At 59.0% G+C, this 20,027-nt stretch overlaps 2 protein-coding genes and 1 pseudogene across 3 annotated transcripts in view; 1 reads left to right on the top strand and 2 right to left on the bottom strand.

Moving 5' to 3' along the window:
• The window catches only part of FAM193A (family with sequence similarity 193 member A), a 74,769-nt gene extending 71,822 nt beyond the window's left edge, over nt 1–2,947 (top strand). The window contains exons 19-20 of the mRNA XM_081092483.1: nt 947–1,028; nt 2,255–2,947. Coding sequence (XP_080948609.1) covers nt 947–1,028; nt 2,255–2,348 — 176 coding nt within the window. The 3' untranslated portion in view covers nt 2,349–2,947. The remainder of the gene's footprint in view (nt 1–946; nt 1,029–2,254) is intronic.
• Nucleotides 2,948–4,467: 1,520 nt separating this feature from the next.
• LOC308520034 (large ribosomal subunit protein eL19-like) lies at nt 4,468–6,821 on the bottom strand (annotated as a pseudogene). Its single transcript has 2 exons — nt 5,577–6,821; nt 4,468–4,578 (listed from the first exon to the last, which is right to left on the bottom strand). The product of its transcript is annotated as a large ribosomal subunit protein eL19-like (transcript).
• A 1,594-nt stretch (nt 6,822–8,415) lies between these two features.
• TNIP2 (TNFAIP3 interacting protein 2) lies at nt 8,416–17,579 on the bottom strand. The gene is made up of 6 exons (XM_081092439.1): nt 17,261–17,579; nt 11,837–12,118; nt 10,251–10,340; nt 9,698–9,928; nt 9,514–9,627; nt 8,416–9,091 (listed from the first exon to the last, which is right to left on the bottom strand). The coding sequence occupies exons 1-6, from the start codon at nt 17,543–17,545 to the stop codon at nt 8,828–8,830; spliced, it is 1,266 nt and encodes a 421-aa protein (XP_080948565.1). The 5' UTR covers nt 17,546–17,579; the 3' UTR covers nt 8,416–8,827.
• Between the last annotated feature and the right edge of the window lie 2,448 nt (nt 17,580–20,027).

Below are 20,027 nucleotides of genomic sequence, written 5' to 3'. Positions count from 1 at the left end.
AGAAACTTGCCAGAACTTGCTGGCCAGGCGTAAGGTCTGACTTGAGAGTGAGGAAGGAGGTGGCCTGCAGCAGCCAAGGGGTGAGGTGGTGCCCGAGGGGGGTCAGATGCTTGAAGGGCGGATGCACAGGGGAGGCACTCTAGGGACAGAGCTCAGGATGGAGGTCCAGGTAGGCTGGGGGTTTGGTGGTGTGGGATCCAGGTGTGGTTGGAAGCACAGGGACCCTGGAGGCCAGAGGTGTGGGGCAGGGGAGGGAGAGCCAGACGGGGAGGGGTGTGGTCCTGTGGCCATGCGCGTCCTTAGGTCCTTAGGGGAAGCTTTTCGGGGGGTTTCTGTGAGCTCGCGGTTGTGGAGGCACTCCCCCTGTGCTGTGCGCCATCGCAAGTGTTAGCTGCTGTTCTGCACGTCAGCCACGCCTTGGTCATGCTCCTGTCAAGTGATAGGAAGAAAGGGAGCCCCTTTTTATTCGCCTCCAGCACATGGTCCCGGCTGAGGTCTGCAGGGGTTGAGCCTCGCCTCACCGGCCTGGTGCTGAGGCTGTGCCTGAGCCATGCGGCCCGCCGTCCCCTCACTCCGACTCAGGCTGCGGCCCGGGACGGCCTCGTGAAAGAGCCCCCTGTGCGCAGGGCAGTGGGGTTCCTGGTGAGGCCGGTGCTGCACTACAAACCGAACGCCAGCAGAGCCACTGCCGGCCCGGCCTCCTGCCCTCTTCCTGTGAGGGGCCTTCCTGCCCCGCCTCCCTCCCTCCAGCAAGGGCTTGGACAGCCTCTGGGCGGAGGGCTCAGGGCCCCTCTGGCCTCCCGGCGGAGACCCAAGTTAATGGCGCCACTCGGGATCGGCCGCCAGCAAGTTTTAGTTTGTGAAGTTGTTGCAGTTTAATAAAATCAGAGTTCTGCTCTGTTCAGATGCCTACGCTTATAATTCGACTTGCCTCTTTATTTCACAGATGATGTCTTTCTGCCTAAAGATATCGACCTGGACAGTGTGGACATGGATGAGACGGAGAGGGAAGTGGAATATTTCAAAAGGTGAGCGGCAGCGGCTGTCTGGCTCCCGCAGGCCCCGCCGTGGCCCCGCAGCTCTGACTGCAGCTTTCCTGCATGTGAGGCCCGGCACACACGGACCTCCTCACGCTCACCCTCACTCTTACTCTCACTCGTGTCCACTTCTCCCCTCCCCTCCCCCGTGTGTGCAGACTGGTTTACAGCAGTGGTTCCCAAAAGGGTCAGGGCCACAGCATCACCTGGGAACGGGGGTGGCTCCCAGACCTGGAATCCGATGGGCGGAGCCCAGTGTCTGCTCCCACAGCCTCAGGGGCATGCTCGTTGGGGCGAAGTGACTGGTCTGGAGCACAGTGGGAGAGGAGCAGGGTGTCGGCAGCAGGACCCGCCAGGTCATAGGGGCCTGGCCTGTGTTCGGGGCGGAGCTGTTCTCTGAGGGCAGGGGCAGCGCAGGTGAGCGTCCTGGCTGCTGTGGGGCGGGGCACGGGCTATCAGAGGACTTGCCAGCGTCAAGGGGGACAGGAGGCGCAGAAGGGGGAGCTCTCGAGGTGAAAGGTGCCTCACCAGCGCGGGTCTGCAGCTGTGGCGAGGAGGAGAGCCGGGTTCTGCGACGGCACAGGCCTCCCTCCCTGGACGGGCGTGGGCTGCAGGTGCTGCGCTTGGACAATGAACCAGAGTGTCGGCAAACACTCATTTTATCTGCCAGACTCGTGGCAACAATATAGTCATTTTCAGGTTCGTTCAGATTTCTGCCACCCAGAGTCGAGCTGGAAAGGTGAAGGAAATGTCCTTCTTTCCCTGAGTACCAGGCTTGCCCATTGTTACGGAAGCAGGTGGCACCCGTGGTCTTCGCAGATGCTGTTGAGCACAGTGTGTGATTGGAGCAGGAGAGCGGAGGCTGTGGCTGTCCCGAGGCCCAGAGGGAGCGACTGGGGCTGTGAAAGGTCTCCTTTCAAGTCACTGGCGCCTGTGAACTTGGGGCTAAGCGCGGGCAGGCTGGCATCCCCGGTGTCGCTCATTGAGAATGGCAGCAGCACAGCGCCCCCTCCCCGGGGCTGTGGGGCCCCGGGTGCCCAGACGGGCTCATCAGAACCTCCGTGGCAGCTTCCCTGCAGGGCAAGTGGAAAGGATAACCCAAACGGGCGCCCGCCACGTCCTGAGGACGGGGACCAGGTGCGGCCGGGCGGCAAGGCGTGGGGGCCGCACTGAGCCCAGGCAGCTCCAGCTCCGGTGACTGGTGTTTTGTCTTCCAGATTCTGCTTGGATTCCGCCAGGCAGACCCGACAAAGACTGTCCATCAACTGGTCCAACTTTAGCTTGAAAAAGGCCACCTTTGCTGCCCACTGAGTGAGGATCACCGGAGAGGGACGCACGGGAGCTCGCCAGGCCTTGCCGGGGGGCCACAGTGCCTGGGACCCAGCCCGAGGATGTGCCGCCCGCCCGCCCTGTTAGCTTGTGTGCGTGTCGTCTGTGAGCCTCTGATCGTAGCTCTGTGCCCTCGGGTTGGACAGTAGCTCCCGCCACTTCTTCCGCCACCGTGGCCCCCGAGGCCTGGGCCTTGGCCAGAGACGAGTTTGCATCATCCACGTGGCTCCGTGGCCCCTGCATCTCACCCTGTCCTGTCATCTGTCCCCCTGGGTGACGCCCTCACTCAGCTCCCACCCGAGATGGGTGGGCGGGCGGGGCAGGCACGCTCCGATCTCCACAATCTACTGTTCAGAGTGTACACGTTGCGCTGTTTGTGTCCGACCCCTGACTTGTAGCCAGCTTGTGTACGACCCCTGCCGAGTGAGAAAGTTCAAAAGCAAACCCACCCAGTACTCACCACCCAGTCTGTTAGAGTGTACGACTGTATTAACACGGAGGCCTGCCTGGCTACTTTTTAACATATTGTTAAGTAATATTAAAATCATGTCTTTCTTTTTGAAAGATGGAATACATTAGTACAGTAGGAGACCTCGTCTGCTTGCTTTCTGCTGGGGGTGATGGGAGTGGGCGGGGCTGGGTGTGCGGGCGGCTGCCCTCTCCAGGGGCCTTGGGCCACCACCCCATGTGGGCCCAGGCCCCAGGACAGAGTTCAACTGGAAGTGGTAAGTGCTAGAGAGGCAGTGGGCGGGCCCCACCCAGAGGGGTGCCGGGAAGCCATCACCTTCAAACCTGTGGGCTGACGGAGGCAGAGCAGAGGAGCAGGGTCCATCGGCCGGGGTGACACATGGCCCTGGAGGCAGGTGCCCATCTAGCTTTGTGGGGGTTGTGATAAAAAACTGCAAATACCAAGTTGGGGGTAAGCCAGGAGTGTGAATAGTATTTAAAATGAAAAAAGGAAGCCCAGCTTGGTCCCTTCTGAGGTCTCAGGCAGTTTTCAGAAAGGGCTCGTAGAGCTGCCACTCCCCTAGAACACTCCACGGCTCCCACTGTGCCTCCGGAAAACCTGCGAGGCCCTGCTTCTGTGCAGCTGCCTGGCGGGCTCTGAGCCGGGGAAAGGGGAGGTGGGCCGGCCTGGAGTGTTCTGGCCTCGAGGGTTCTGAGCCCACAAGGCTTCCTGCCAGAGGGACAGGGTGCAGGTGGGGAAGGAGAGGAGGCAAGGACTCGGGCTCCGGCCTGAGCTCCGAGAGGGACAGTACTGCCATCCTCGGGGCTGCGGTCAGTCGCGTAGGCCTCCCACAGGCTGAGTCCACTGCGGAACGAGGGCAGACAGAGGGTCAGAGCCCCAGAACCAGCGTGGAGGGGGAGGGGAAGAGTAGCCGAGGCATGGAGCAGGGAGGCTGGGACTGGCTGCAGGGCGCGAGGGTGGGCAGTAGCTGAGGGAACAGGGCAGGCAGGAGCCAGTGTGGCCACAGGCTTGTTGTTCAGGTGGCGCGTGGCTCCCGGGAGGACCCTGCAGAGGGGGACACAGGCCGCCTGAAGTGTCAGTGCTGCTGGTGTCTGCGCAGGGACACCTGGGGGCCTCAGACTCCACCCTGGCATCCTGTGCCGGTGGGAACAGGCACTGTTCACCCTTGCCTCAGGGCATTTATTTCCCCATTGATGTTGAAAGAGAGCGGAAGGGAGGGGGTGACAGAGACATCGATGGGTTGCCTTCCCCCACGACGGGCTGGAGATGGAACCTGCACACACACTCTGGGTATGTGCCCTGACAGGCAATCAACCGGAAACCTTGTGAGCGGATGATGCTCCAAATCCAACCAACCGAGCCAACTGGCCAGGGCCTGAGGGTGTGTCTGAGCAGGGGCAGCACAGGGCAGTGTCCCCTCTGGGAGCGTGGGAGCAGGTCTGAGGCCCAGCTTCCTGCCTGGAGGCAGCTCTTGTTTTGCAGCTTCGCCTGTGCCCTGCAATGCTGGTTTGGGGCCGCGTGATCGCGTGAAGTCCAGCTGCCCTGAAGTGCCACGCCAGGAGCCCGTCACACGGAGAGGTTTTGATCTTTTCCTCAGCTAGTAATTTTACTTTTTAAATTTATTATTTTTATGTACATCCCCCGTCAGTCTGTTCTCTGTGTCTTGTTGGTTGGTTGGTTGGTTAGTTGTGTTCTTTAGATTCCGTGTGCGTGGGCTCATGGTGCTTGCCTCTCTGCCTCACACTGAGGGGCCAGATTATTATGACCACCTGACGTTTGCAGGCAAATTAGCCGTACACTGCATCATATGGGATATGGAAGCCGAAGGCTTGTTCAAACACCCTTGATGTCTGCAGTTACCAAGATAAAACGTCTCCAATTTACACAGGAACACAAGGATTGGACGGTCGAGCATTGGAAAAAAGTCATGTGGTCCGATGAATCAGTTTCCAGTTGCATCATGCAGATGGCAGAGTGAGAATTGGGCGGAAACAGCATGAAAGCATGCACCCCACATGCATGAGTACAGCCCTTCAAGCTGGTGGGGCAGTGTTATGGTTTGGGGCATGTTTTCCTGGCATGATTTGGGCCCTTTAATTCATGTGGAACAACGTCTGAATAGCACAACATACCTAAGTATCGTTGCTGATCAAGTTCATCCTATCATATTGATGGCATATCCCAATGGAGATGGCTTCTTCCAACAAGACAGTGCACCATGCCACGGTGCTCGTATTGTGCAGGAGTGGTTTCAAGAACATGAGGGAGACTTTACCTTGCTTAGGTGGCCCCCACCATCACCAGATCTCAATCCAATTGAGCATTTGTGGGACGAAGTTAAAAGAGCCACCAGGCAGCTGGTTCCACAACCATCAGATCTCACAGAACTGGACAGTGCTATTCATCAGGCACGGTGTCCGATTCCTCGCATCACCTTTCAACATCTCGTGGAGTCAATGCCAAGAATCGCCGCAGTATTGAAGGCAAAAGGTGGCCCAACGAAGTACTGATGGGGTGGTCATAATAATCTGGCCACTCACGTTCAAATATATACCACGTTCAAAGGCTGTTAAATCGCGTTGTTTACCCACATCTTCACAAAAAAATCATTTGTCGTGGTAAACAACCTGCTTCCCTATTTATAATGGTCTGGCCCTCTAGCAACTTCAGTGTGAAATTATAGCTAATTTGCCTACAAACGTCAGGTGGTCATAATAATCCGGCCCCTCAGTGTATTTCACCGAGTGCCCTCGGTCCAGCCGTGTTGCTGCAGATGGTGACCTTCCATTCCTTTTATGCACACGTAGGACCCCATCGCATGTATGTCCCACATCTCTCTGTGTCTGTCCATGGACCAGGCTTACTCCACTTCTTGATTATTGTGGATAAAGCTGCAATGAAAATGGGCTTCCCAGGCACCAAACATGGGGTATGTTTATCTTTTTTAATTAGGTTTTTTGTTTTCTTCAAATACCCAGAAGTGGAATTGCTGGGTCATAAGGCAATTCCATTTTTAATTTTTTAAAATATATTTTTATTGATTTCAGTGAGGGATAGAAACATCAGTGATGAGAATTATTGGCTGCTTCCTACACGCCCCACACTGGGGATCAAACCCGCAACCCGGGCATGTGCCCTGACTGGGAATCGAACCATGACCTCCTGGTTCACAGGTCAACGCTCAACCCCTGAGCCACACCGGCCAGGCCAGTTTTAATCTTTGGAGGACACTCGATACTGTTTTCCACAGTGGCTGCACCAGTCTGCACTCCCACCTGCAGAGCACTACGGTTCCCTTCTCCATGTCCTCGCCAGCACTTGGGTTGATGTATTTTTTGTTGTGTATTTTTTTTTAGATGAAGGCTGCTTTTATTAAATGACTGAACCATGTAATTGCCAAAGCCACTATGTACAGGTAAGAGAGGCGAAGCTTTATTTCTTGGCCTCTTCCTCCTTGGACAGAGTCTTGATGATCTCCTTCTTGGCCTGGAGCCGCTCTTCACGGCGCTTGTGGGATTCCTTGGTCTTAGACCTGCGGGCCTCGGCCTGGTCAGCCAGAAGCTTCTTGCGAGCCTTGTCTGCCTTCAGCTTGTGGATGTGCTCCATGAGAATCCGCTTGTTTTTAAACACATTACCCTTCACTTTCAGGTACAGGCTGTGGTACATGTGGCGGTCGATCTTAGATTCACGATATCTTCTGAGTAACCGGCGACGAATTCTCATCCTCCTCATCCAGGTCACTCTCTCAGGCATTCAAGCATCGGCGGTACCCTTTCGCTTACCTATGCCCATATGCCTGCCCTTCCTGCGGGAATGGACAGTCACAGGCTTCCAGATGATCAGCCCATCTTTGATCAGCTTCCAAATCTGCTGCCGGGAGTTGGCGTTGGCGATTTCATGGGTCTCATGGGGTCCAACCAGACCTTCTTTTTGCCACAGCGGAGGACGCTGGAGGCAAGCCTCTTCTGAAGTCTGAGCATCCTCATGGCTGCTGCCACAGCGGTGAAAGGATTGATGTATTGATGGCAGCCATCTGGCAGGTGTGAGGTGGCACCCCATTGTTTTAATTTGCATCTCTTGGTGATAGTGATGTTGAACATTTTTTCATAGTCTCTTGGCTATTCGTCCTCTTCGGAGAAGTGTCTGTTCAGTTCCTTTGCCCATTTTTCATTGGATTGGTGTGGGGTTTTTTTGGTGTTAAGTTGTATGAGTTCTTTATACATTTTGGGTACTAACCCCTTATTGGCTGTATCATTGGCAAATGTCTTCTCTCGTTTGTTCGGATTTTTTGTTTTGTTGGTTTTTTCCCTGTGCAAAACTTTGTGGTTGGATGAAGTTCCATTTGTTTACTTCTTTAGCCTTCCCCTGAGGAGACATATCCAGAAAGATATCGCCAGGAGCAACATCAGAAAACTCAGTGCCTGTTTGTAGGCCAGCGGTTCCTCCTTTCTCCTCTCATGGCACACAAACTAATTACTAAAATAAAAGAATGTATTTTTTTGCCCATCTGACAAAAAAAATAGGTATCATTTTGGTTCATTCACCAGACGGCTATTGTGTTGGCTGGGTCCTTTTTTTACTTGACAATCTAAGGGGAAGAGGTCAGGTATTGCGTTTTAAAAATTCTTGTGGCGCACTGGTTAAAAATCGCTGCTCTTGGAGTTTATGATTTCAGCTGCTACACTTGCTTATTCTGTATATGGTATAAGAAAGTTTCATTTTTTTGCATGTATCGGTCCAGTTTTTCCATTTACTTTATGCATTGGCTTTATGCCGCTATATGTTCTCGCCCCCTGTGTCAGAGAGTAACCGCACCTGAGCGAAGATCTACCTGGCTGGCAGTTCCACTGGCCCGGATGTTTGGTGCTGGTGCCGATCTGCTTTGGTTACCGTAGCCTTGCAGTACAGTTTGATATCAGAGAGCATGGCATCTCCCAATTGGTTGTTTCTCACCAGTTCTTTGGCTATTTGGGGTCTTTTGAGGGTCCATATGGGGCCGTTGCAGGCCCAGCACTGAGAGCAAGTACACAGAGCCCAGGGCTGCCTGTGGAAGAAGCGGAGACTGGCATCTGGGGAGGCCAAGGGGCTGGAATTGTGGGGCAGCGTTCCCGGCAGGAGGGGCTGCACCCAGCCCTGGAGACCTGCAGCGTCCCCTCGGACCTGCTCGCCTGCGTGGGTGGAATCAAGTTCTGTGTCTCAGGGGAATCGCCAGAAAGCAGGAGGCGGAGGGAGGAGTGGAAGATACAAAAAAGATGCCAGTGAAGCTTGTAAAGAAATGAGAAGCACCCTGGACAGACCCACAGGCGAGAGCGCGCCGGCATCGGAGTGGGAACTGCCAGAGCGGAGCCAAGAGAGAAGAGGGAAAGGTGGGGCCACGCGCCCCTGTGCATGTGAGGAACAGAAGCCCTGATGGAAGTCAGCTGTCCCAGCCGCTGTCCCTGCCTCAAGGGAAGTGGGAAGAGGGTGTCCCCCAGGAGGTGGCAAGCAGGAGGCAGGCCTCTCATCCGCTGATCTGGCTCCTGCCCAGGTGAAGTGCTGCTGGGCCCCTCGCCCCAGGCCCCGCCCTGCAGCCTCAGCAGCCACTGCAGCAAACGTGTTTATTATAAAAATAAGTGGCTACAAAGCACACGGCTCTCACCTCTGGACGTGTGACAGACACTAAGCAACACAGTGTATTCCATGGCCCTGCCGAGGCCGCAGTGCTCGGCCCTCCAAACCTGGGGTGCCCTTCCACCCTGGGACCCAACGTGAGGTTCCCTCAGGCAGCCCCCTATTCCCGCGAGATGCAGCGTCCCAGGTGCAGGTGGGGGCGGGACCATCACCTTGGCCTGTGAGCTCCTACTCCGGCCCCAGCCTGACAGCTTGAGGGCCCAAAGCCCAGCTTCTGTTCCACAGCCCGAGGGGGACCAAGGTGAAGGCCAGAGCACCCTCCACCCGCATCTCGGGGTCCCACTGTCGCAAGCCGAGAGCACCGGCCTGTCCTCCGCCTGGCTCACAGGCAGCACTCGGCCACGTGTCTGAAGAGCTCCTCGCCCTGCTCGTCGTTGAAGCACTGCAGGCAGTGTGGACACTGCAGCTCCCCCTGGCCTCTCCGGGCAGCTCCGGGGCACCCGCCCTCTGTAGGGGGGGCCAGGCCCTGGGGTGCAGACACAGGCCTCTGGCCACCAGGCACCACCAACTCAGAAGCATGGGTCTCTGCGCGCTTGGGTGCTCTGCTCCCTGTGTGGATCCGGCAGGAGCCTGGCTCTTGGGGGTCCTGGAGAAAAGGCAGAGGATGTAATGGCTGTGCCCGGGGCCACCATGCTGGTCTCGGCTCATCCATCCTCGCCCTGCTTCCTGCTTGGCCCAGAGCCCAGAAGAGAAGAGGTGGCAGGAGGAAGAGCGGAGGCCAAGCAGCTCCTGGGGCCACAGGTCTCCTTCCTGGACACGGGCGTCTCCCCGGGTGCATGGCAGTGAGCACCGGAGGCAGACAACCCTGGGGCGGCCACTGCTGTCACACCCCACGCCAACCTCCTCCGCAGACAGGACCACAGGAGGCTTGTCTCCACCACCGCGCTCGTGCCAGGTGCCAGGGATGGCTCTGCCGGAGCGGGAAATGGGCCTGAGCAGACAGAGGACTTGGCGTTCATGGGAAGGAGAGAGAGGCCTGAGCGCTCACGGGCCGGCCCTCACACCCACCTGTCTGCGTGCCTGGCGCAGGGCCTCCACCTCATCCTCCAGCTCCTGGATCCTGCTCTGTGCCCGCTCCCGATCCGCCCTCTCCGACGTGAAGTCGTCCTTGTAGGCGAGGACCTGAAGAGAGCAGGCCCTCAGCCATCACCAGGCTGCACAGGGAGGGACTCGCCTGTCCTGCCCCTCCTACCTGCTGCTCCAGCATCTGCGCCCGCTCCTGCGCCGCCGCCAGCTCCCTCGCGGCCCCCGCACACTCGCTGATTCTCTCCTCCAGCTGCCGGTTGAGCCTGGCAATCTCCTTCCTCATCAGCTCCGCCTCGGGCTGGGGAGCCTGCAGCCCCCGCAGCTGGGCCCGCAGCCCCCGCACATACTCATCCCTGCTGGCATCGTAGCGCTGCCACTTGGCGTTGAGGTCTTCCACCTGCGGGCGAGTGCAGTGAGCGGCTGGCAGGGCCGCTCTCCTGCCCACTGAGCCGGAAGCTACTGAGGGGCGAGGAGCCGAGGGAGGGTCCCCGGGAATGGAGGAGCCGCTCCTCCGCACAAGCAGCACCTTAAACACAAGTGGACGTTTCCGGCCTCGGGAGCCGTCTGGACGGTGACCCTGCCCCCTCTAAGGACACGGGAACTGGCGGGCGTGGGAGCCACGGGACGTTCTGTCGTCCTTTTGGGGAAAGCACTGCGTCAGCCAGTGGCCCGAGGGCAGGGCCTGCCGAGCTCTCCCCGAGGGAACAGCAGACACTCACGTGAGTCACCTTCTGTTTCAACAGCCGGTTTTCCTCCTGGAGCTTCTCAACAGCAGCCTGGACAGAGGCGTCCCTGCCTGCATGTTCCGGCTGCACACAGAGGACTCGGTCACCAGGCGTGTCGGTCACGTGCAGCAGAGGGGAAGGACCCAGACCCAGGGGCTGCGGTCACAGGTGCCCCAGGCCCACCCCGCTCTGGGGCCAGGCCACACCCCACCTGCCACCATCACAGGTCAGCAGGGCAGGAGGCTGAGCCCACTGTCCACCGAGCACACTCCGCAGGGGCCACGGAGCTACAGGGCAGGACTGGCCGTGGCCTGGGCTCACCCCTTCCAAGCCCTCAACCCCGTGGTCTCCAGACACTCAGGGTCAATTTCACGCCGGTTCAGGGGTGTCGCACCCGAAGCCACATCCCAGAGCAGCCCTCACAGGGGGCAGATCTAGCTGGAGACTCAGGGAGAGCCTGCCTCTGACAGCACAGCGGGCCCTGCTGACAGGTTCTGGAGAATCCCCGACCACAGGAAGTGCTGGCCTCACTCACCGGGGGAAGCCCCATGACTCAGCCGGCCAGGCCCGGGGCTGGGAAGTGATGCTGACTGAGGCTGCGGGGCAGGCCCAGCCGGCCCACGCCCGCCCACGCCGGCCCAGCCGACCCCCATGCCTGGCCACTGTGGATCTCCACAGGGAAAGGACAGTGACTCCAACCAGACGAGAACACGCCTCCTCCCAGGGGCCCTGTCCTTCGGTCTCTGGCACACGTGGCGCTGAGGTGCCCTTTGGGGGAGCCACCCAGCTGCGCTGGTTCTCAGGCGGAGTCTCCCGGGAAGCTGAGCGCGGAGGGGCCGCCGGCCCAGGACACAGCGGAGCGCCTTGCGGAGCCGCCTGCAGGAGCCCAGCGAGAGGCCCTCCCGGGCCCAGCCTCCCCGCACCGCGGGCCGGCCGGAAGGAGCAGGGAGGTCGCCTCAGCCCATGGCCCCCTAATTCCCTCTGCTCCCGACACCCCCTCAGGAGCCCCTGTGGCTCCATCTGAGGAGATTCCTGACACTGTGGCCTCACTGCCCCCTCCCCCAACCCAGCTCCCCCGTCGGGGCCCACCCGCGCCCCCCCCCCCTCCATCCTCACTTCCTGATGAGGGCGCTGGAGCCAGAGGCCAGCTTCAGAGATGGCGGCCGCTCCACGGGCTCAGACGCAGGGCCACACAAGGCTGCGGCTCAGTCCTCTGCACAGGCGGCCGGGGAGCCCTGCCCCTCGCCCCGCAGGGCCCAGCCCTGCCCCGTGTCCCCGTGTCCCCGCACCGGGGCCCTGCAGGCCGGGTGGGCGGCCCTGTGAGCCCAGCTTTCCTGTCGCCTCTGCATGTCCCGTTGTTTATTTCATTTTACTTACTTTTCTTTTTTAATTTTTTCCCCTTTTTATTCATTTTTTTTCTTTTCCTTTTTTTTTGTCCCATCATTTTAGAAGGAAGCCCTGAGGGCGGGCTCTGCCCAGCAGAAGCGGCTGGGTCTGCGCGCGGGGCCCGCTGCCCGCGCCTCACCACACCGTGCCCCCCGCCCCCCACCCCGCGCCCCTCACCCACCCCCCACGCCTACCTCAGGCCTCTGCTCCCCCGCGGCCCCCTGTCGTGCCTCCAGACACTGGGCCAGGTGCTGGCACATGTGGGCCGTGGCCGCCAGAGTCCTCCGCAGCTGGCGGGTCTCGTCGGCCAACGAGCGGCACAGGGTGTCGCTGGCGGCCCGCGCCCGCTCCTTCTCCGCCACCCGCCGCCGCAGCAGGGCCACCTCCTCGCGCTCCGGCCCCGGCCCCGGCTGGCTCCGCAGCTGCTGCGTCTCCTTCTCCTTCTCCTCTAGCTGCTCCGACAGCCTCTCAATTTCCTGGGAAGATTGAGAAGCGGATTTACTTCAGGAAAAGCACGTCAGAGACCGGGGTCTACAGCAAGAAGCAGCCTGGTCCCCATCGCTAGGCAACAGGCACAGGCGCAGTCAGCTTCCAGACTCACAGCTGGCGGCCGCCGGAGCCTCGTCTAAACCCATCCTCACCAGCAAGGCCCGTGTCCGTTCTCAGCAGCGAGGGACCCTGCGGCGGGCGCGCACTGACGGGAGGGCAGACGCCACCACGGCCCCGCCCGCACTTGGGAGGCGACCTGACCCAGAAGCAGGATCTCAGCAGAAGTGAACAGTTAGGATGGAGTCAGACTGGACTAGAAGGGACCCCATCAAATGACCGGTGTCCCTGTGAGCAGAGGGAGATGTGCACACACGGAAGGCCACGTGGAGGCGGAGACGGGAGTGGCATCTCCAAGGCAGAACACAAGGCGGGCACTGCCACCAGAGGCGGGAGGCCAAGAAGGACCCCGGAGCCCCAGGGCGCCCGCCCTGCCCACCTGGGCGCGGCGAAGGGTGACATCTCGGCTGCGTGAAGCACCCAGCGAGGCGCTGTCACAGGAAACGGCTTCGTTTTTAAAAAGTCCTACAATTGCACTTTGCTTTCTCCGCGGCCTCAGCCTGGGCGTCCCGTTTTCAAGGAACCCCCTGAGGAGGCCCCGGGAGCGCCCGGCCGCCCCACGTCCCCGGCGAACAGCCTGGAAGATGAGCTGGGAGGAAGCGGAGGGAGGGGTGTGGCCTGCTGGTACCAGACACCAGGAACCTAGAACCTTCTCCTTTACAAAAACAACATCCAGAGGGGCCTAAACTGGAAACCGACATTCCTGTTCCCACCAGCCCCTCCACCAGCGGCGCTCAGAGAGGAGCCATTCCCTCTGGGCACTTCTCTCCAGAACCTCTACAGGCACCGAGAACGCGTGCTCCTACCAACCTGCCTTCCCTCCGGAACCGCCTTTCTCCGCCCGCCTCGTGCTTTTGAACTTGGGGTTCCAGTTCACAGCCCCCACCTCCGCCGCCATGTGCTGCCTCCTGTCCCCGTGCAAACACCCGGGTAAGTGCCCACAGTCGCACGGCCGCGGTGGCTTTAGGATTGGGGTTCAGCACTAATGGGTGGAACTCGGGACCCCACCCCACCCCATGCAAACGCCTCCACGGGTCAGCCCAGCACGTGACGGCACGCTCTGGCCCGTGCCCAGCGAACGTTCTGGAAACCTTGCCCTCGCAGGGGATTTCTGAGAGTCCTCCTTTCCCACTTCCCTCGGACTTTGCTCTAGAAACGAAGGAAGAGGGAAGGAGAACTTAAGTTAGCGCGGCCACCTGGCTCTCGCAGAGGCCTCGGGGGAGGGGCAGGCAGGCGGGAGGTGCAGGAGGGGGTGAGGCCATCAGACCCTGGCAGGGGAAGCGAGCCCCCCCACCCCCCCAGGACAGGAGCGTTGGCGGGGCTGGCAGCGACGGTGACAGCCTGAGAACGGACGCTTCACGGGGCTCCTGGCCAGACCCCGACTTTCACTTTCACCCAGGAAGAAGCCCCTGGGGGGGGGGGCAGCGGGCATCAGCGCCTCCTCCCGGCGGCCTGGGCCCCCAGGGCTGGGAGGCCGCTGAGCGGGGGTCTCTGCCCACGGCCTGTGGACCCCCCACCCCCACCCCACTGTGTGCCGTCAGCGGAGGCCGTGCAGGCCCCGTGGTAGCCGCACCACATGAGAAGCAGGAGGAGGAAGCCAGGTGGAGCCAGGCTCTAGCTCAGGGGTGGGCAAACTTTCTTACTCAAGGGCCACAATGGGTTCTTAAACTGGACCGGAGGGCTGGAACAAAAGCATGGATGGAGTGTTTGTGTGAACTAATATAAATTCAAAGTAAACATCATTACATAAAAGGGTACGGTCTTTTTTTTCAATAGTTTTATTCATTTCAAATGGGCCGGATCCGGCCCGCGGGCCGTAGTTTGCCCACAGCTGGCTGCTGCTGTTCCCGTGGCGCTGAGCCCAAACACACACCCGCCTGCTGCTTGGCCTTGAATGTGTGTGTTTCCTTTAAAAACCAACCACTTTTTTTTTAATTGAACTTTTTTTGAGAGAGAGAGGAAGGGAGAGAAACATTGATCTGTTGTTCCACTTACTCTCATGTATGCATTCACTGGTTGACACTTGTGTGCCCTGCCCAGGGACTGAGCCCCCAACCTTGGTCGACGGGGACGGCACTCTAACCAGGGCAATAACGGACCCCTTTCTGAAGGCCCGCCCGCTGGTCAGGGCCTGCCCGGGTCTCACCCCACAGCTCGCAGGAGCCTCCTCACCTGCCGTGTTCTCCTCGGCCTCCTCGGCACCTGGGCTCTGCTGCTGCGTCGCTACCCTGTCCCCCGCCACCGCGCCCACCCCCCACTGGACCTACTTCCCGCCCTGGCTCCGCAGTGCGCACAGAGCAAGGTGGCAGGCACAGGTCTGCCCTGGGCTCATGTCCATTAAATGCTAGTTACTCAGATCAAAAGCTGCCGTTCCAGCAGCATGACCGAGACGGCCTGTCCTTGGCCCGTCTGACACTGGTTTACTCAGGGTCACTGCATGTTTGTATATGAAACGCTGTCATTCCACAAACCCATACAACATGCGACAGAGGGAATTCTACAGCGAACACAAGACCAGAAGGCCAGTCTCCCGCGGAACCACAGATGCGGCAAACTAAGTCCCCACCAGCCATGCCACAGCGTGAGCAGGAGCGGCGACAGCGATCTCAGTCCTCACTCCACCCGCCACACCATCTCCACTCACCCAAGAGCAGCTTCTGTCATCTCCCTTCTGCACAATGGCACGCGGAGGCGCGTGGGTTAGGGCAGCTGCTGGTGTGACCAGGTAGGGAGGCAGCGGTACTGGCCGCCCAGCCTCACTGCCTCCGTCAGCCGCAGCTCCCTCACACCCTGCCTCGGGCCGGAGGACCTGGGCAAGACCTGACCTCGAAGCCCCCTTCCTCACTGGTCAAATGGAACGGCGAGAAACGACATCTCTACGAACAAGGAGCAGGGGTGGGGCGTGTGTGGTGGGGGGCCGTTCACAGAGCTCCCCAAGGGCACTCTGTCCACATGCCCCAGGCCTGGCACTGGCCCAGCCCCACGTGGAGGCAAATGCCTGGTTCCGACTGGGCAATACAGAGAGCAGGACCTGGGCCGTCCTCCACCTGCTCACAGCACACAAACCACAGGCAACGGCCATCCGCAGGGCACGTTTGGTTGACCCTGAAGGACTTGCCAGCCTTATTTTTTGTCTTAAAAATCAGCTTTCAAATGTCAGTGAAGGCGCTGGCCCGGCAGCTGGGTTGATTAGAGTGCCGTCACGATATGCCAGGTGTGGTTCCATCCCTTGTCAGGGCCCCTTTGGGAAGCAGCCAATCAATGCATAAGTGGAACAACAAAATCAATGTTTCTCCAAAACCAATCAATAAAGTTTTAATTAAAAAGGCCCGGATCTGATAGCTTCACAGGTGAATTCTACCAAACATTTAAGAATTAATACCAATTCTCAAGTTTCCCCAAAAAACCGTAGGAGGGGGAATACTTCCTATATTTCTGATGCCAGTATTACCCTGATACCAAGACAGAGACACTACATAAAACCTACAGCCCAATGCCCCTTATGAACTCTCAGCAAAATATTCTCACCAAAATACTAGCAAACCAAATTCAGCAACATATTAAAAGGCTTACACACCATGACTAAGTGGGGTTCTTTTCCTAGAATGCAAGGATGGTTAAACTTATGAAAATTGGTCAATGAATGAATTAGATTGATGTGAACATCTCACAATATATACAAATATCAAATCATGTTGTATACCTGAAATTAACATGTCAATTATGTCTAAAGGGAAAAAAGCAGTTTACATTAGAATACCAGAGCTCTGGGCTGGAAACTTAAGTTGGCCTAGTTCCATGCTTACCCTACACTCAGTACTGCCCCACGGCACCTTCCTCCATCCCTTTCACAACTTGCTTCAAGGAGTGACCACTTATGTGCATGTATGACCTGCAATTAAAGGGCAGGAAGTGGGTCTCGATCGTCTCTGCACTGCCTAGCCTCCTGTGAAACAGCGTGCAATTACCCACTTCGCACGGCAGCAAAGGCGTCACACTTTGCCCCATCTGACCTTACAGCCACCTCCTGTGTCATGCTCCACACACTCTCCACGCCAGTTATCCTGGCTAAGCACTCCTACCGGGCCTGGCACAACTCGGTGCTCCACACCCCGGGAGATGACAGCCTACACTCAGTGCTGGGAGAACGGGAAGAACCATCCCCAGGTGTCCACACACACTCTACTTCCACAGAAAGGCTTCTCAGCGGAAAAGGCCCAATAAACACCTGAGTAGCAATGGTCAGTAACATTCACATCTGCGCACCCACTATGTGCAGATGAAGCTGTGTACGATATGTTAAACCGTGTGTTCACAACGTAAGACAATATGCTACACATAATATTTTCGACAGGCAATAGGTTATTTCTACAATGTCTATTCACTCAATGAGGCTATGAGCTTCATAAAGACAGAAATCAGCCTTTCTTGATCCTTTCTGCATTTTTAAAAATATTTTTCTATTGCTCTCATAGAGGAAGGGAGAGGGAGAAAGAGAGAAACATCAGTGATAAGAGAGAATCACTGATCTGCTCCCTCCTGCAGGCCCCACACTGGGGATCCAGCAGCAACCGGGCATGTGCCCTGACCCCATGCTCAACCACTGAGCCACCCCGGCCGGCCCTGTGTGCATTTCAGTGCCCATCAAATCCCCCGCGGGGAATGCCGCGCCAGGCAGGAAGACAAGTGCCCCAGACCTCATCTACCTGCGGAGGTAAAGGACGAAATAAAGGCCAACACAAGCAGACTCAGAGCAGAGATCAAAGGATGGAGGCGGGGGGGGGGGGGGGGGGTGGACGGGAAAGGAGAGGGGCTCGCCATGGCACGGGCAGTGCGCCCGGCGGCAGGTGGCCCTCAGGTAGGAAACTCAGCACCGCGTCCTGAACTACCCGCCCACCCACGATTCCCGGTAACTCCCAAGGGCGCAGACACGCCCCTGAGGCCTCGATGGGCCCCGCGCCCATCACGCACCCGCACCCGCACCCGCGCCCAGCCCCGGCCGGCGGGCGCACCTGGCGCAGCGCGGCCTCCACGGCGCCGGCGCCGCCCTCCCGCTGCCGCAGCTGCTCCCGGAAGCGCGCCACCTGCTCCAGCAGCGCGTCCACGAGCGACGGCGCCGCGTCCCCCTCCAGCGCGGCCAGGCGGGCGCGGAGGCGCTCAATGAGGGCGTCGCGGGCGGCCAGCTGCTCCTGCAGGCGCCTCAGCTGCTGCCCCGCCTCGTGGTACAGGCCGCAGAGAGTGGCGGCCGCGCGCGGGGCCCCCTCCCGCCCGCCGGGCCCCGCGTCCCCCGACGACATGTCTGCGGGCCTGGACGGGGAAGCGCGCGGCCTTCGGGACACTTCCGCGCCGGGTCGGGGCCGGACGCCCACCTCCCGGAACTTTAGTCTGCGAGCCCCGCCCCCGCCAACAGCTGGGACCCGCCCACTGCCGAGTGTCGGTCACGCCCACTTTCTAGTGCGTAGACCCGCCCCCCGGGGGCCCAGGACCCGCCCATTTTCCGGCCCCGCCTGCCGCCGAGTGTCGGTCACGCCCACTTCCTAGTGCCAGGACCCGCCCATTTCCCGGCCCCGCCTGCCGCCGAGTGTCGGTCACGCCCACTTCCTAGTCCCAGGACGCGCCCATTTCCTGGCCCCGCCTGCCGCCGAGTGTCGGTCACGCCCACTTCCTAGTCCCAGGACGCGCCCATTTCCCGGCCCCGCCTGCCGCCGAGTGTCGGTCACGCCCACCGCCGAGACCCAGGGCTCGCCCACCGCCCTGAGCCGGGCTGTCCCCCATCCTGTCCGGGGCCCTGTGGCTGTCCCCGCACGCGGGTGCTGGCTTATCCCAGCGGCTCCCTCCCCCCGCATCTGGGGCCGGACGTGGGCAGGGGTAGAGCGGCCTCTGATGTAGCTACTGATGGGAGGAAAAGAGGGCGTCAGAGACGACCCCAAGTTTGGGACCTGAGCGCTGATCCACAGCCCCAGCTGCACGCCGGTCGGTTCCTGGAGCTACAGGGAGAGAGACGTCCCCAGAGCTGAGCCTAGCGAGGTGCCCACCCACCCGGGGCGCACGGGGCGCCCTCCCCCGCATGCCCTGCTCCAGGGACGTGTCTTGTTCTTGGAGCAGAAAGAAGTCCGCAGGGAGCTGCCCTCTCCACGCTCGCTTCTCAGCATCCCTTTCCTTTCCCCAGTGATTTTCCGTGGCTCCACGCCTATTTCTTTTTCAGGGTCCGAGTTTTGCCCACGATGATGCCCGAGCATACGTGCGGTCTTTCAAAAGGTTCCTCCGGCCGAATCGCTGCTGGCCGCTGCCCTGGGCGGGTGCCCCTCCTCGTCCGGGCCGTGAGCTGCATCTGCTTCTGCCCCTTTGCCTCTTCGGAGCCGAGCTGGGCGGAGCCTTGCATCAGCCAAGCCGGCGGCGAGCCTGTGCCCTCCCCACCCGCAGGGGCGTGGTGGGGAGCGAGCGCGGAGTGCACAGGGCCGGCCCGCCCGTAGGAAGGACATGCTGGGCGCCGGCGGTGGTGGAGGACGGAAGCGCTCTTAGCGGTCTTCGTTGCTCAGTGATGTGTGACCTGGCGCCGGTCCCTGTGAAAATGAATAAGGAAACCTCACCAAACGGAGGCTGCTGGCCAGAAGGGGGCGCTCTCGCCCAGGACCAGCTGATGGCCATTACCGGGAGAATTGTCCATTGGGCTCCAACTGAGAGTCCTCGATTATAGGCCCCAACAGGTAAGGATGTGCAGCTGGCCCCGCCGGCGGGCTCAGTGGCTGAGCGCCGACCTATGAACCGGGAGGTCCCGGTTCCATTCCCGGTCAGGGCACAGGCCCATGGAGGCAGCCGATCCATGATTCTCTCTCATCATTGATGTTTCTGTCTGTCTCTCTCTCTCCCCCTTCCTCTCTGAAATCAGTTTTTTAAAATGTACAGCTGGTCCTCCGATAACCTCTTCTTTAATTATAACGTTGATGAGAAAAAAGTCGTTTCCCAGCTGGGACCACTTTCTGGAATTGACACGTGTTCCGTGTGCATGTGTGTGTGTGTGTGTATGTGTGTGTTTCTTCCCGCATCTCAACGAAGTGCACAGATTACCTTGTGAGTTGAATGGCATGTCCGTATTGTCCCAGTCGGGGTGGGTGCGGGTGCGGGTGCGGGTGCCCCTGCAGTGGAAGGGCGTCCTGCCTAGGTGGGGTCCCAGGAGCCTTGCACCCTGCGCGGGAGGACTGGTCGCTTGTGACCCTGAACTAGAATAAGCTGGCTGGAAAACAGTGATCTTTGTCTTCCTTAATCTTTCTTAAATGTATTGTAGCTCATATTTATCTCAATGTTTAGTGTTAGAAGTGTTTTGAGTCTTTATTTAGAAATTTGGTATTTTTCTGACCAGAAATATGCTGCAGGAACTTAACTCTTTGTTGTTGTTGTTGTTGTTGTTATCCTTACCTGAGGATATTTTTTACATTGCTTTTTCAGACACAGTGGAAGGAAGGGAGGGAGGGGAGGAGGGAGTGGAGAGAGAGAGAGACAGAGAGAGAGAGAGACAGAGAGAAACATCCACTGGTTGCCTCCTGCACACGCCCCAAGGTGGGGAGCAAACCCCCAAACAAAGTATGTGCCCTTGACCAGGAATCGAACCCACAACTCTTTGGTGTGCAGGCCGATGCTCTAACCACTGAACCAGGCCAGGCAGCTTGGAACTTAACTCTTATTTATACAAACTAACCTAGGGTAAAATTGGTTTCATTATATGTCGTTTTGCTTAAAGTCACAGTTTCCAAAAACCTATTGTTCACCCTCCTACAAAAA

The sequence above is a fragment of the Myotis nattereri genome (assembly GCF_964212035.1).
Source record: "Myotis nattereri genome assembly, chromosome: 1".
Taxonomy (NCBI): domain Eukaryota; kingdom Metazoa; phylum Chordata; class Mammalia; order Chiroptera; family Vespertilionidae; genus Myotis; species Myotis nattereri.
This window is presented reverse-complemented; position numbering and strand designations above follow the sequence as displayed.

Excerpts from the sequence above, each read along its gene's own strand:
- TNIP2 (XM_081092439.1), bottom strand. The coding sequence starts at position 17,545 with ATGTCGTCGGGGGACGCGGGGCCCGGCGGGCGGGAGGGGGCCCCGCGC. Across the intron at positions 10,341-11,836 it reads CGGGGGAGCAGAGGCCTGAG|CCGGAACATGCAGGCAGGGA; the intron begins GTAGGCGTGGGG and ends CTCTGTGTGCAG. Across the intron at positions 9,092-9,513 it reads TGCGCCAGGCACGCAGACAG|GACCCCCAAGAGCCAGGCTC; the intron begins GTGGGTGTGAGG and ends CCTTTTCTCCAG.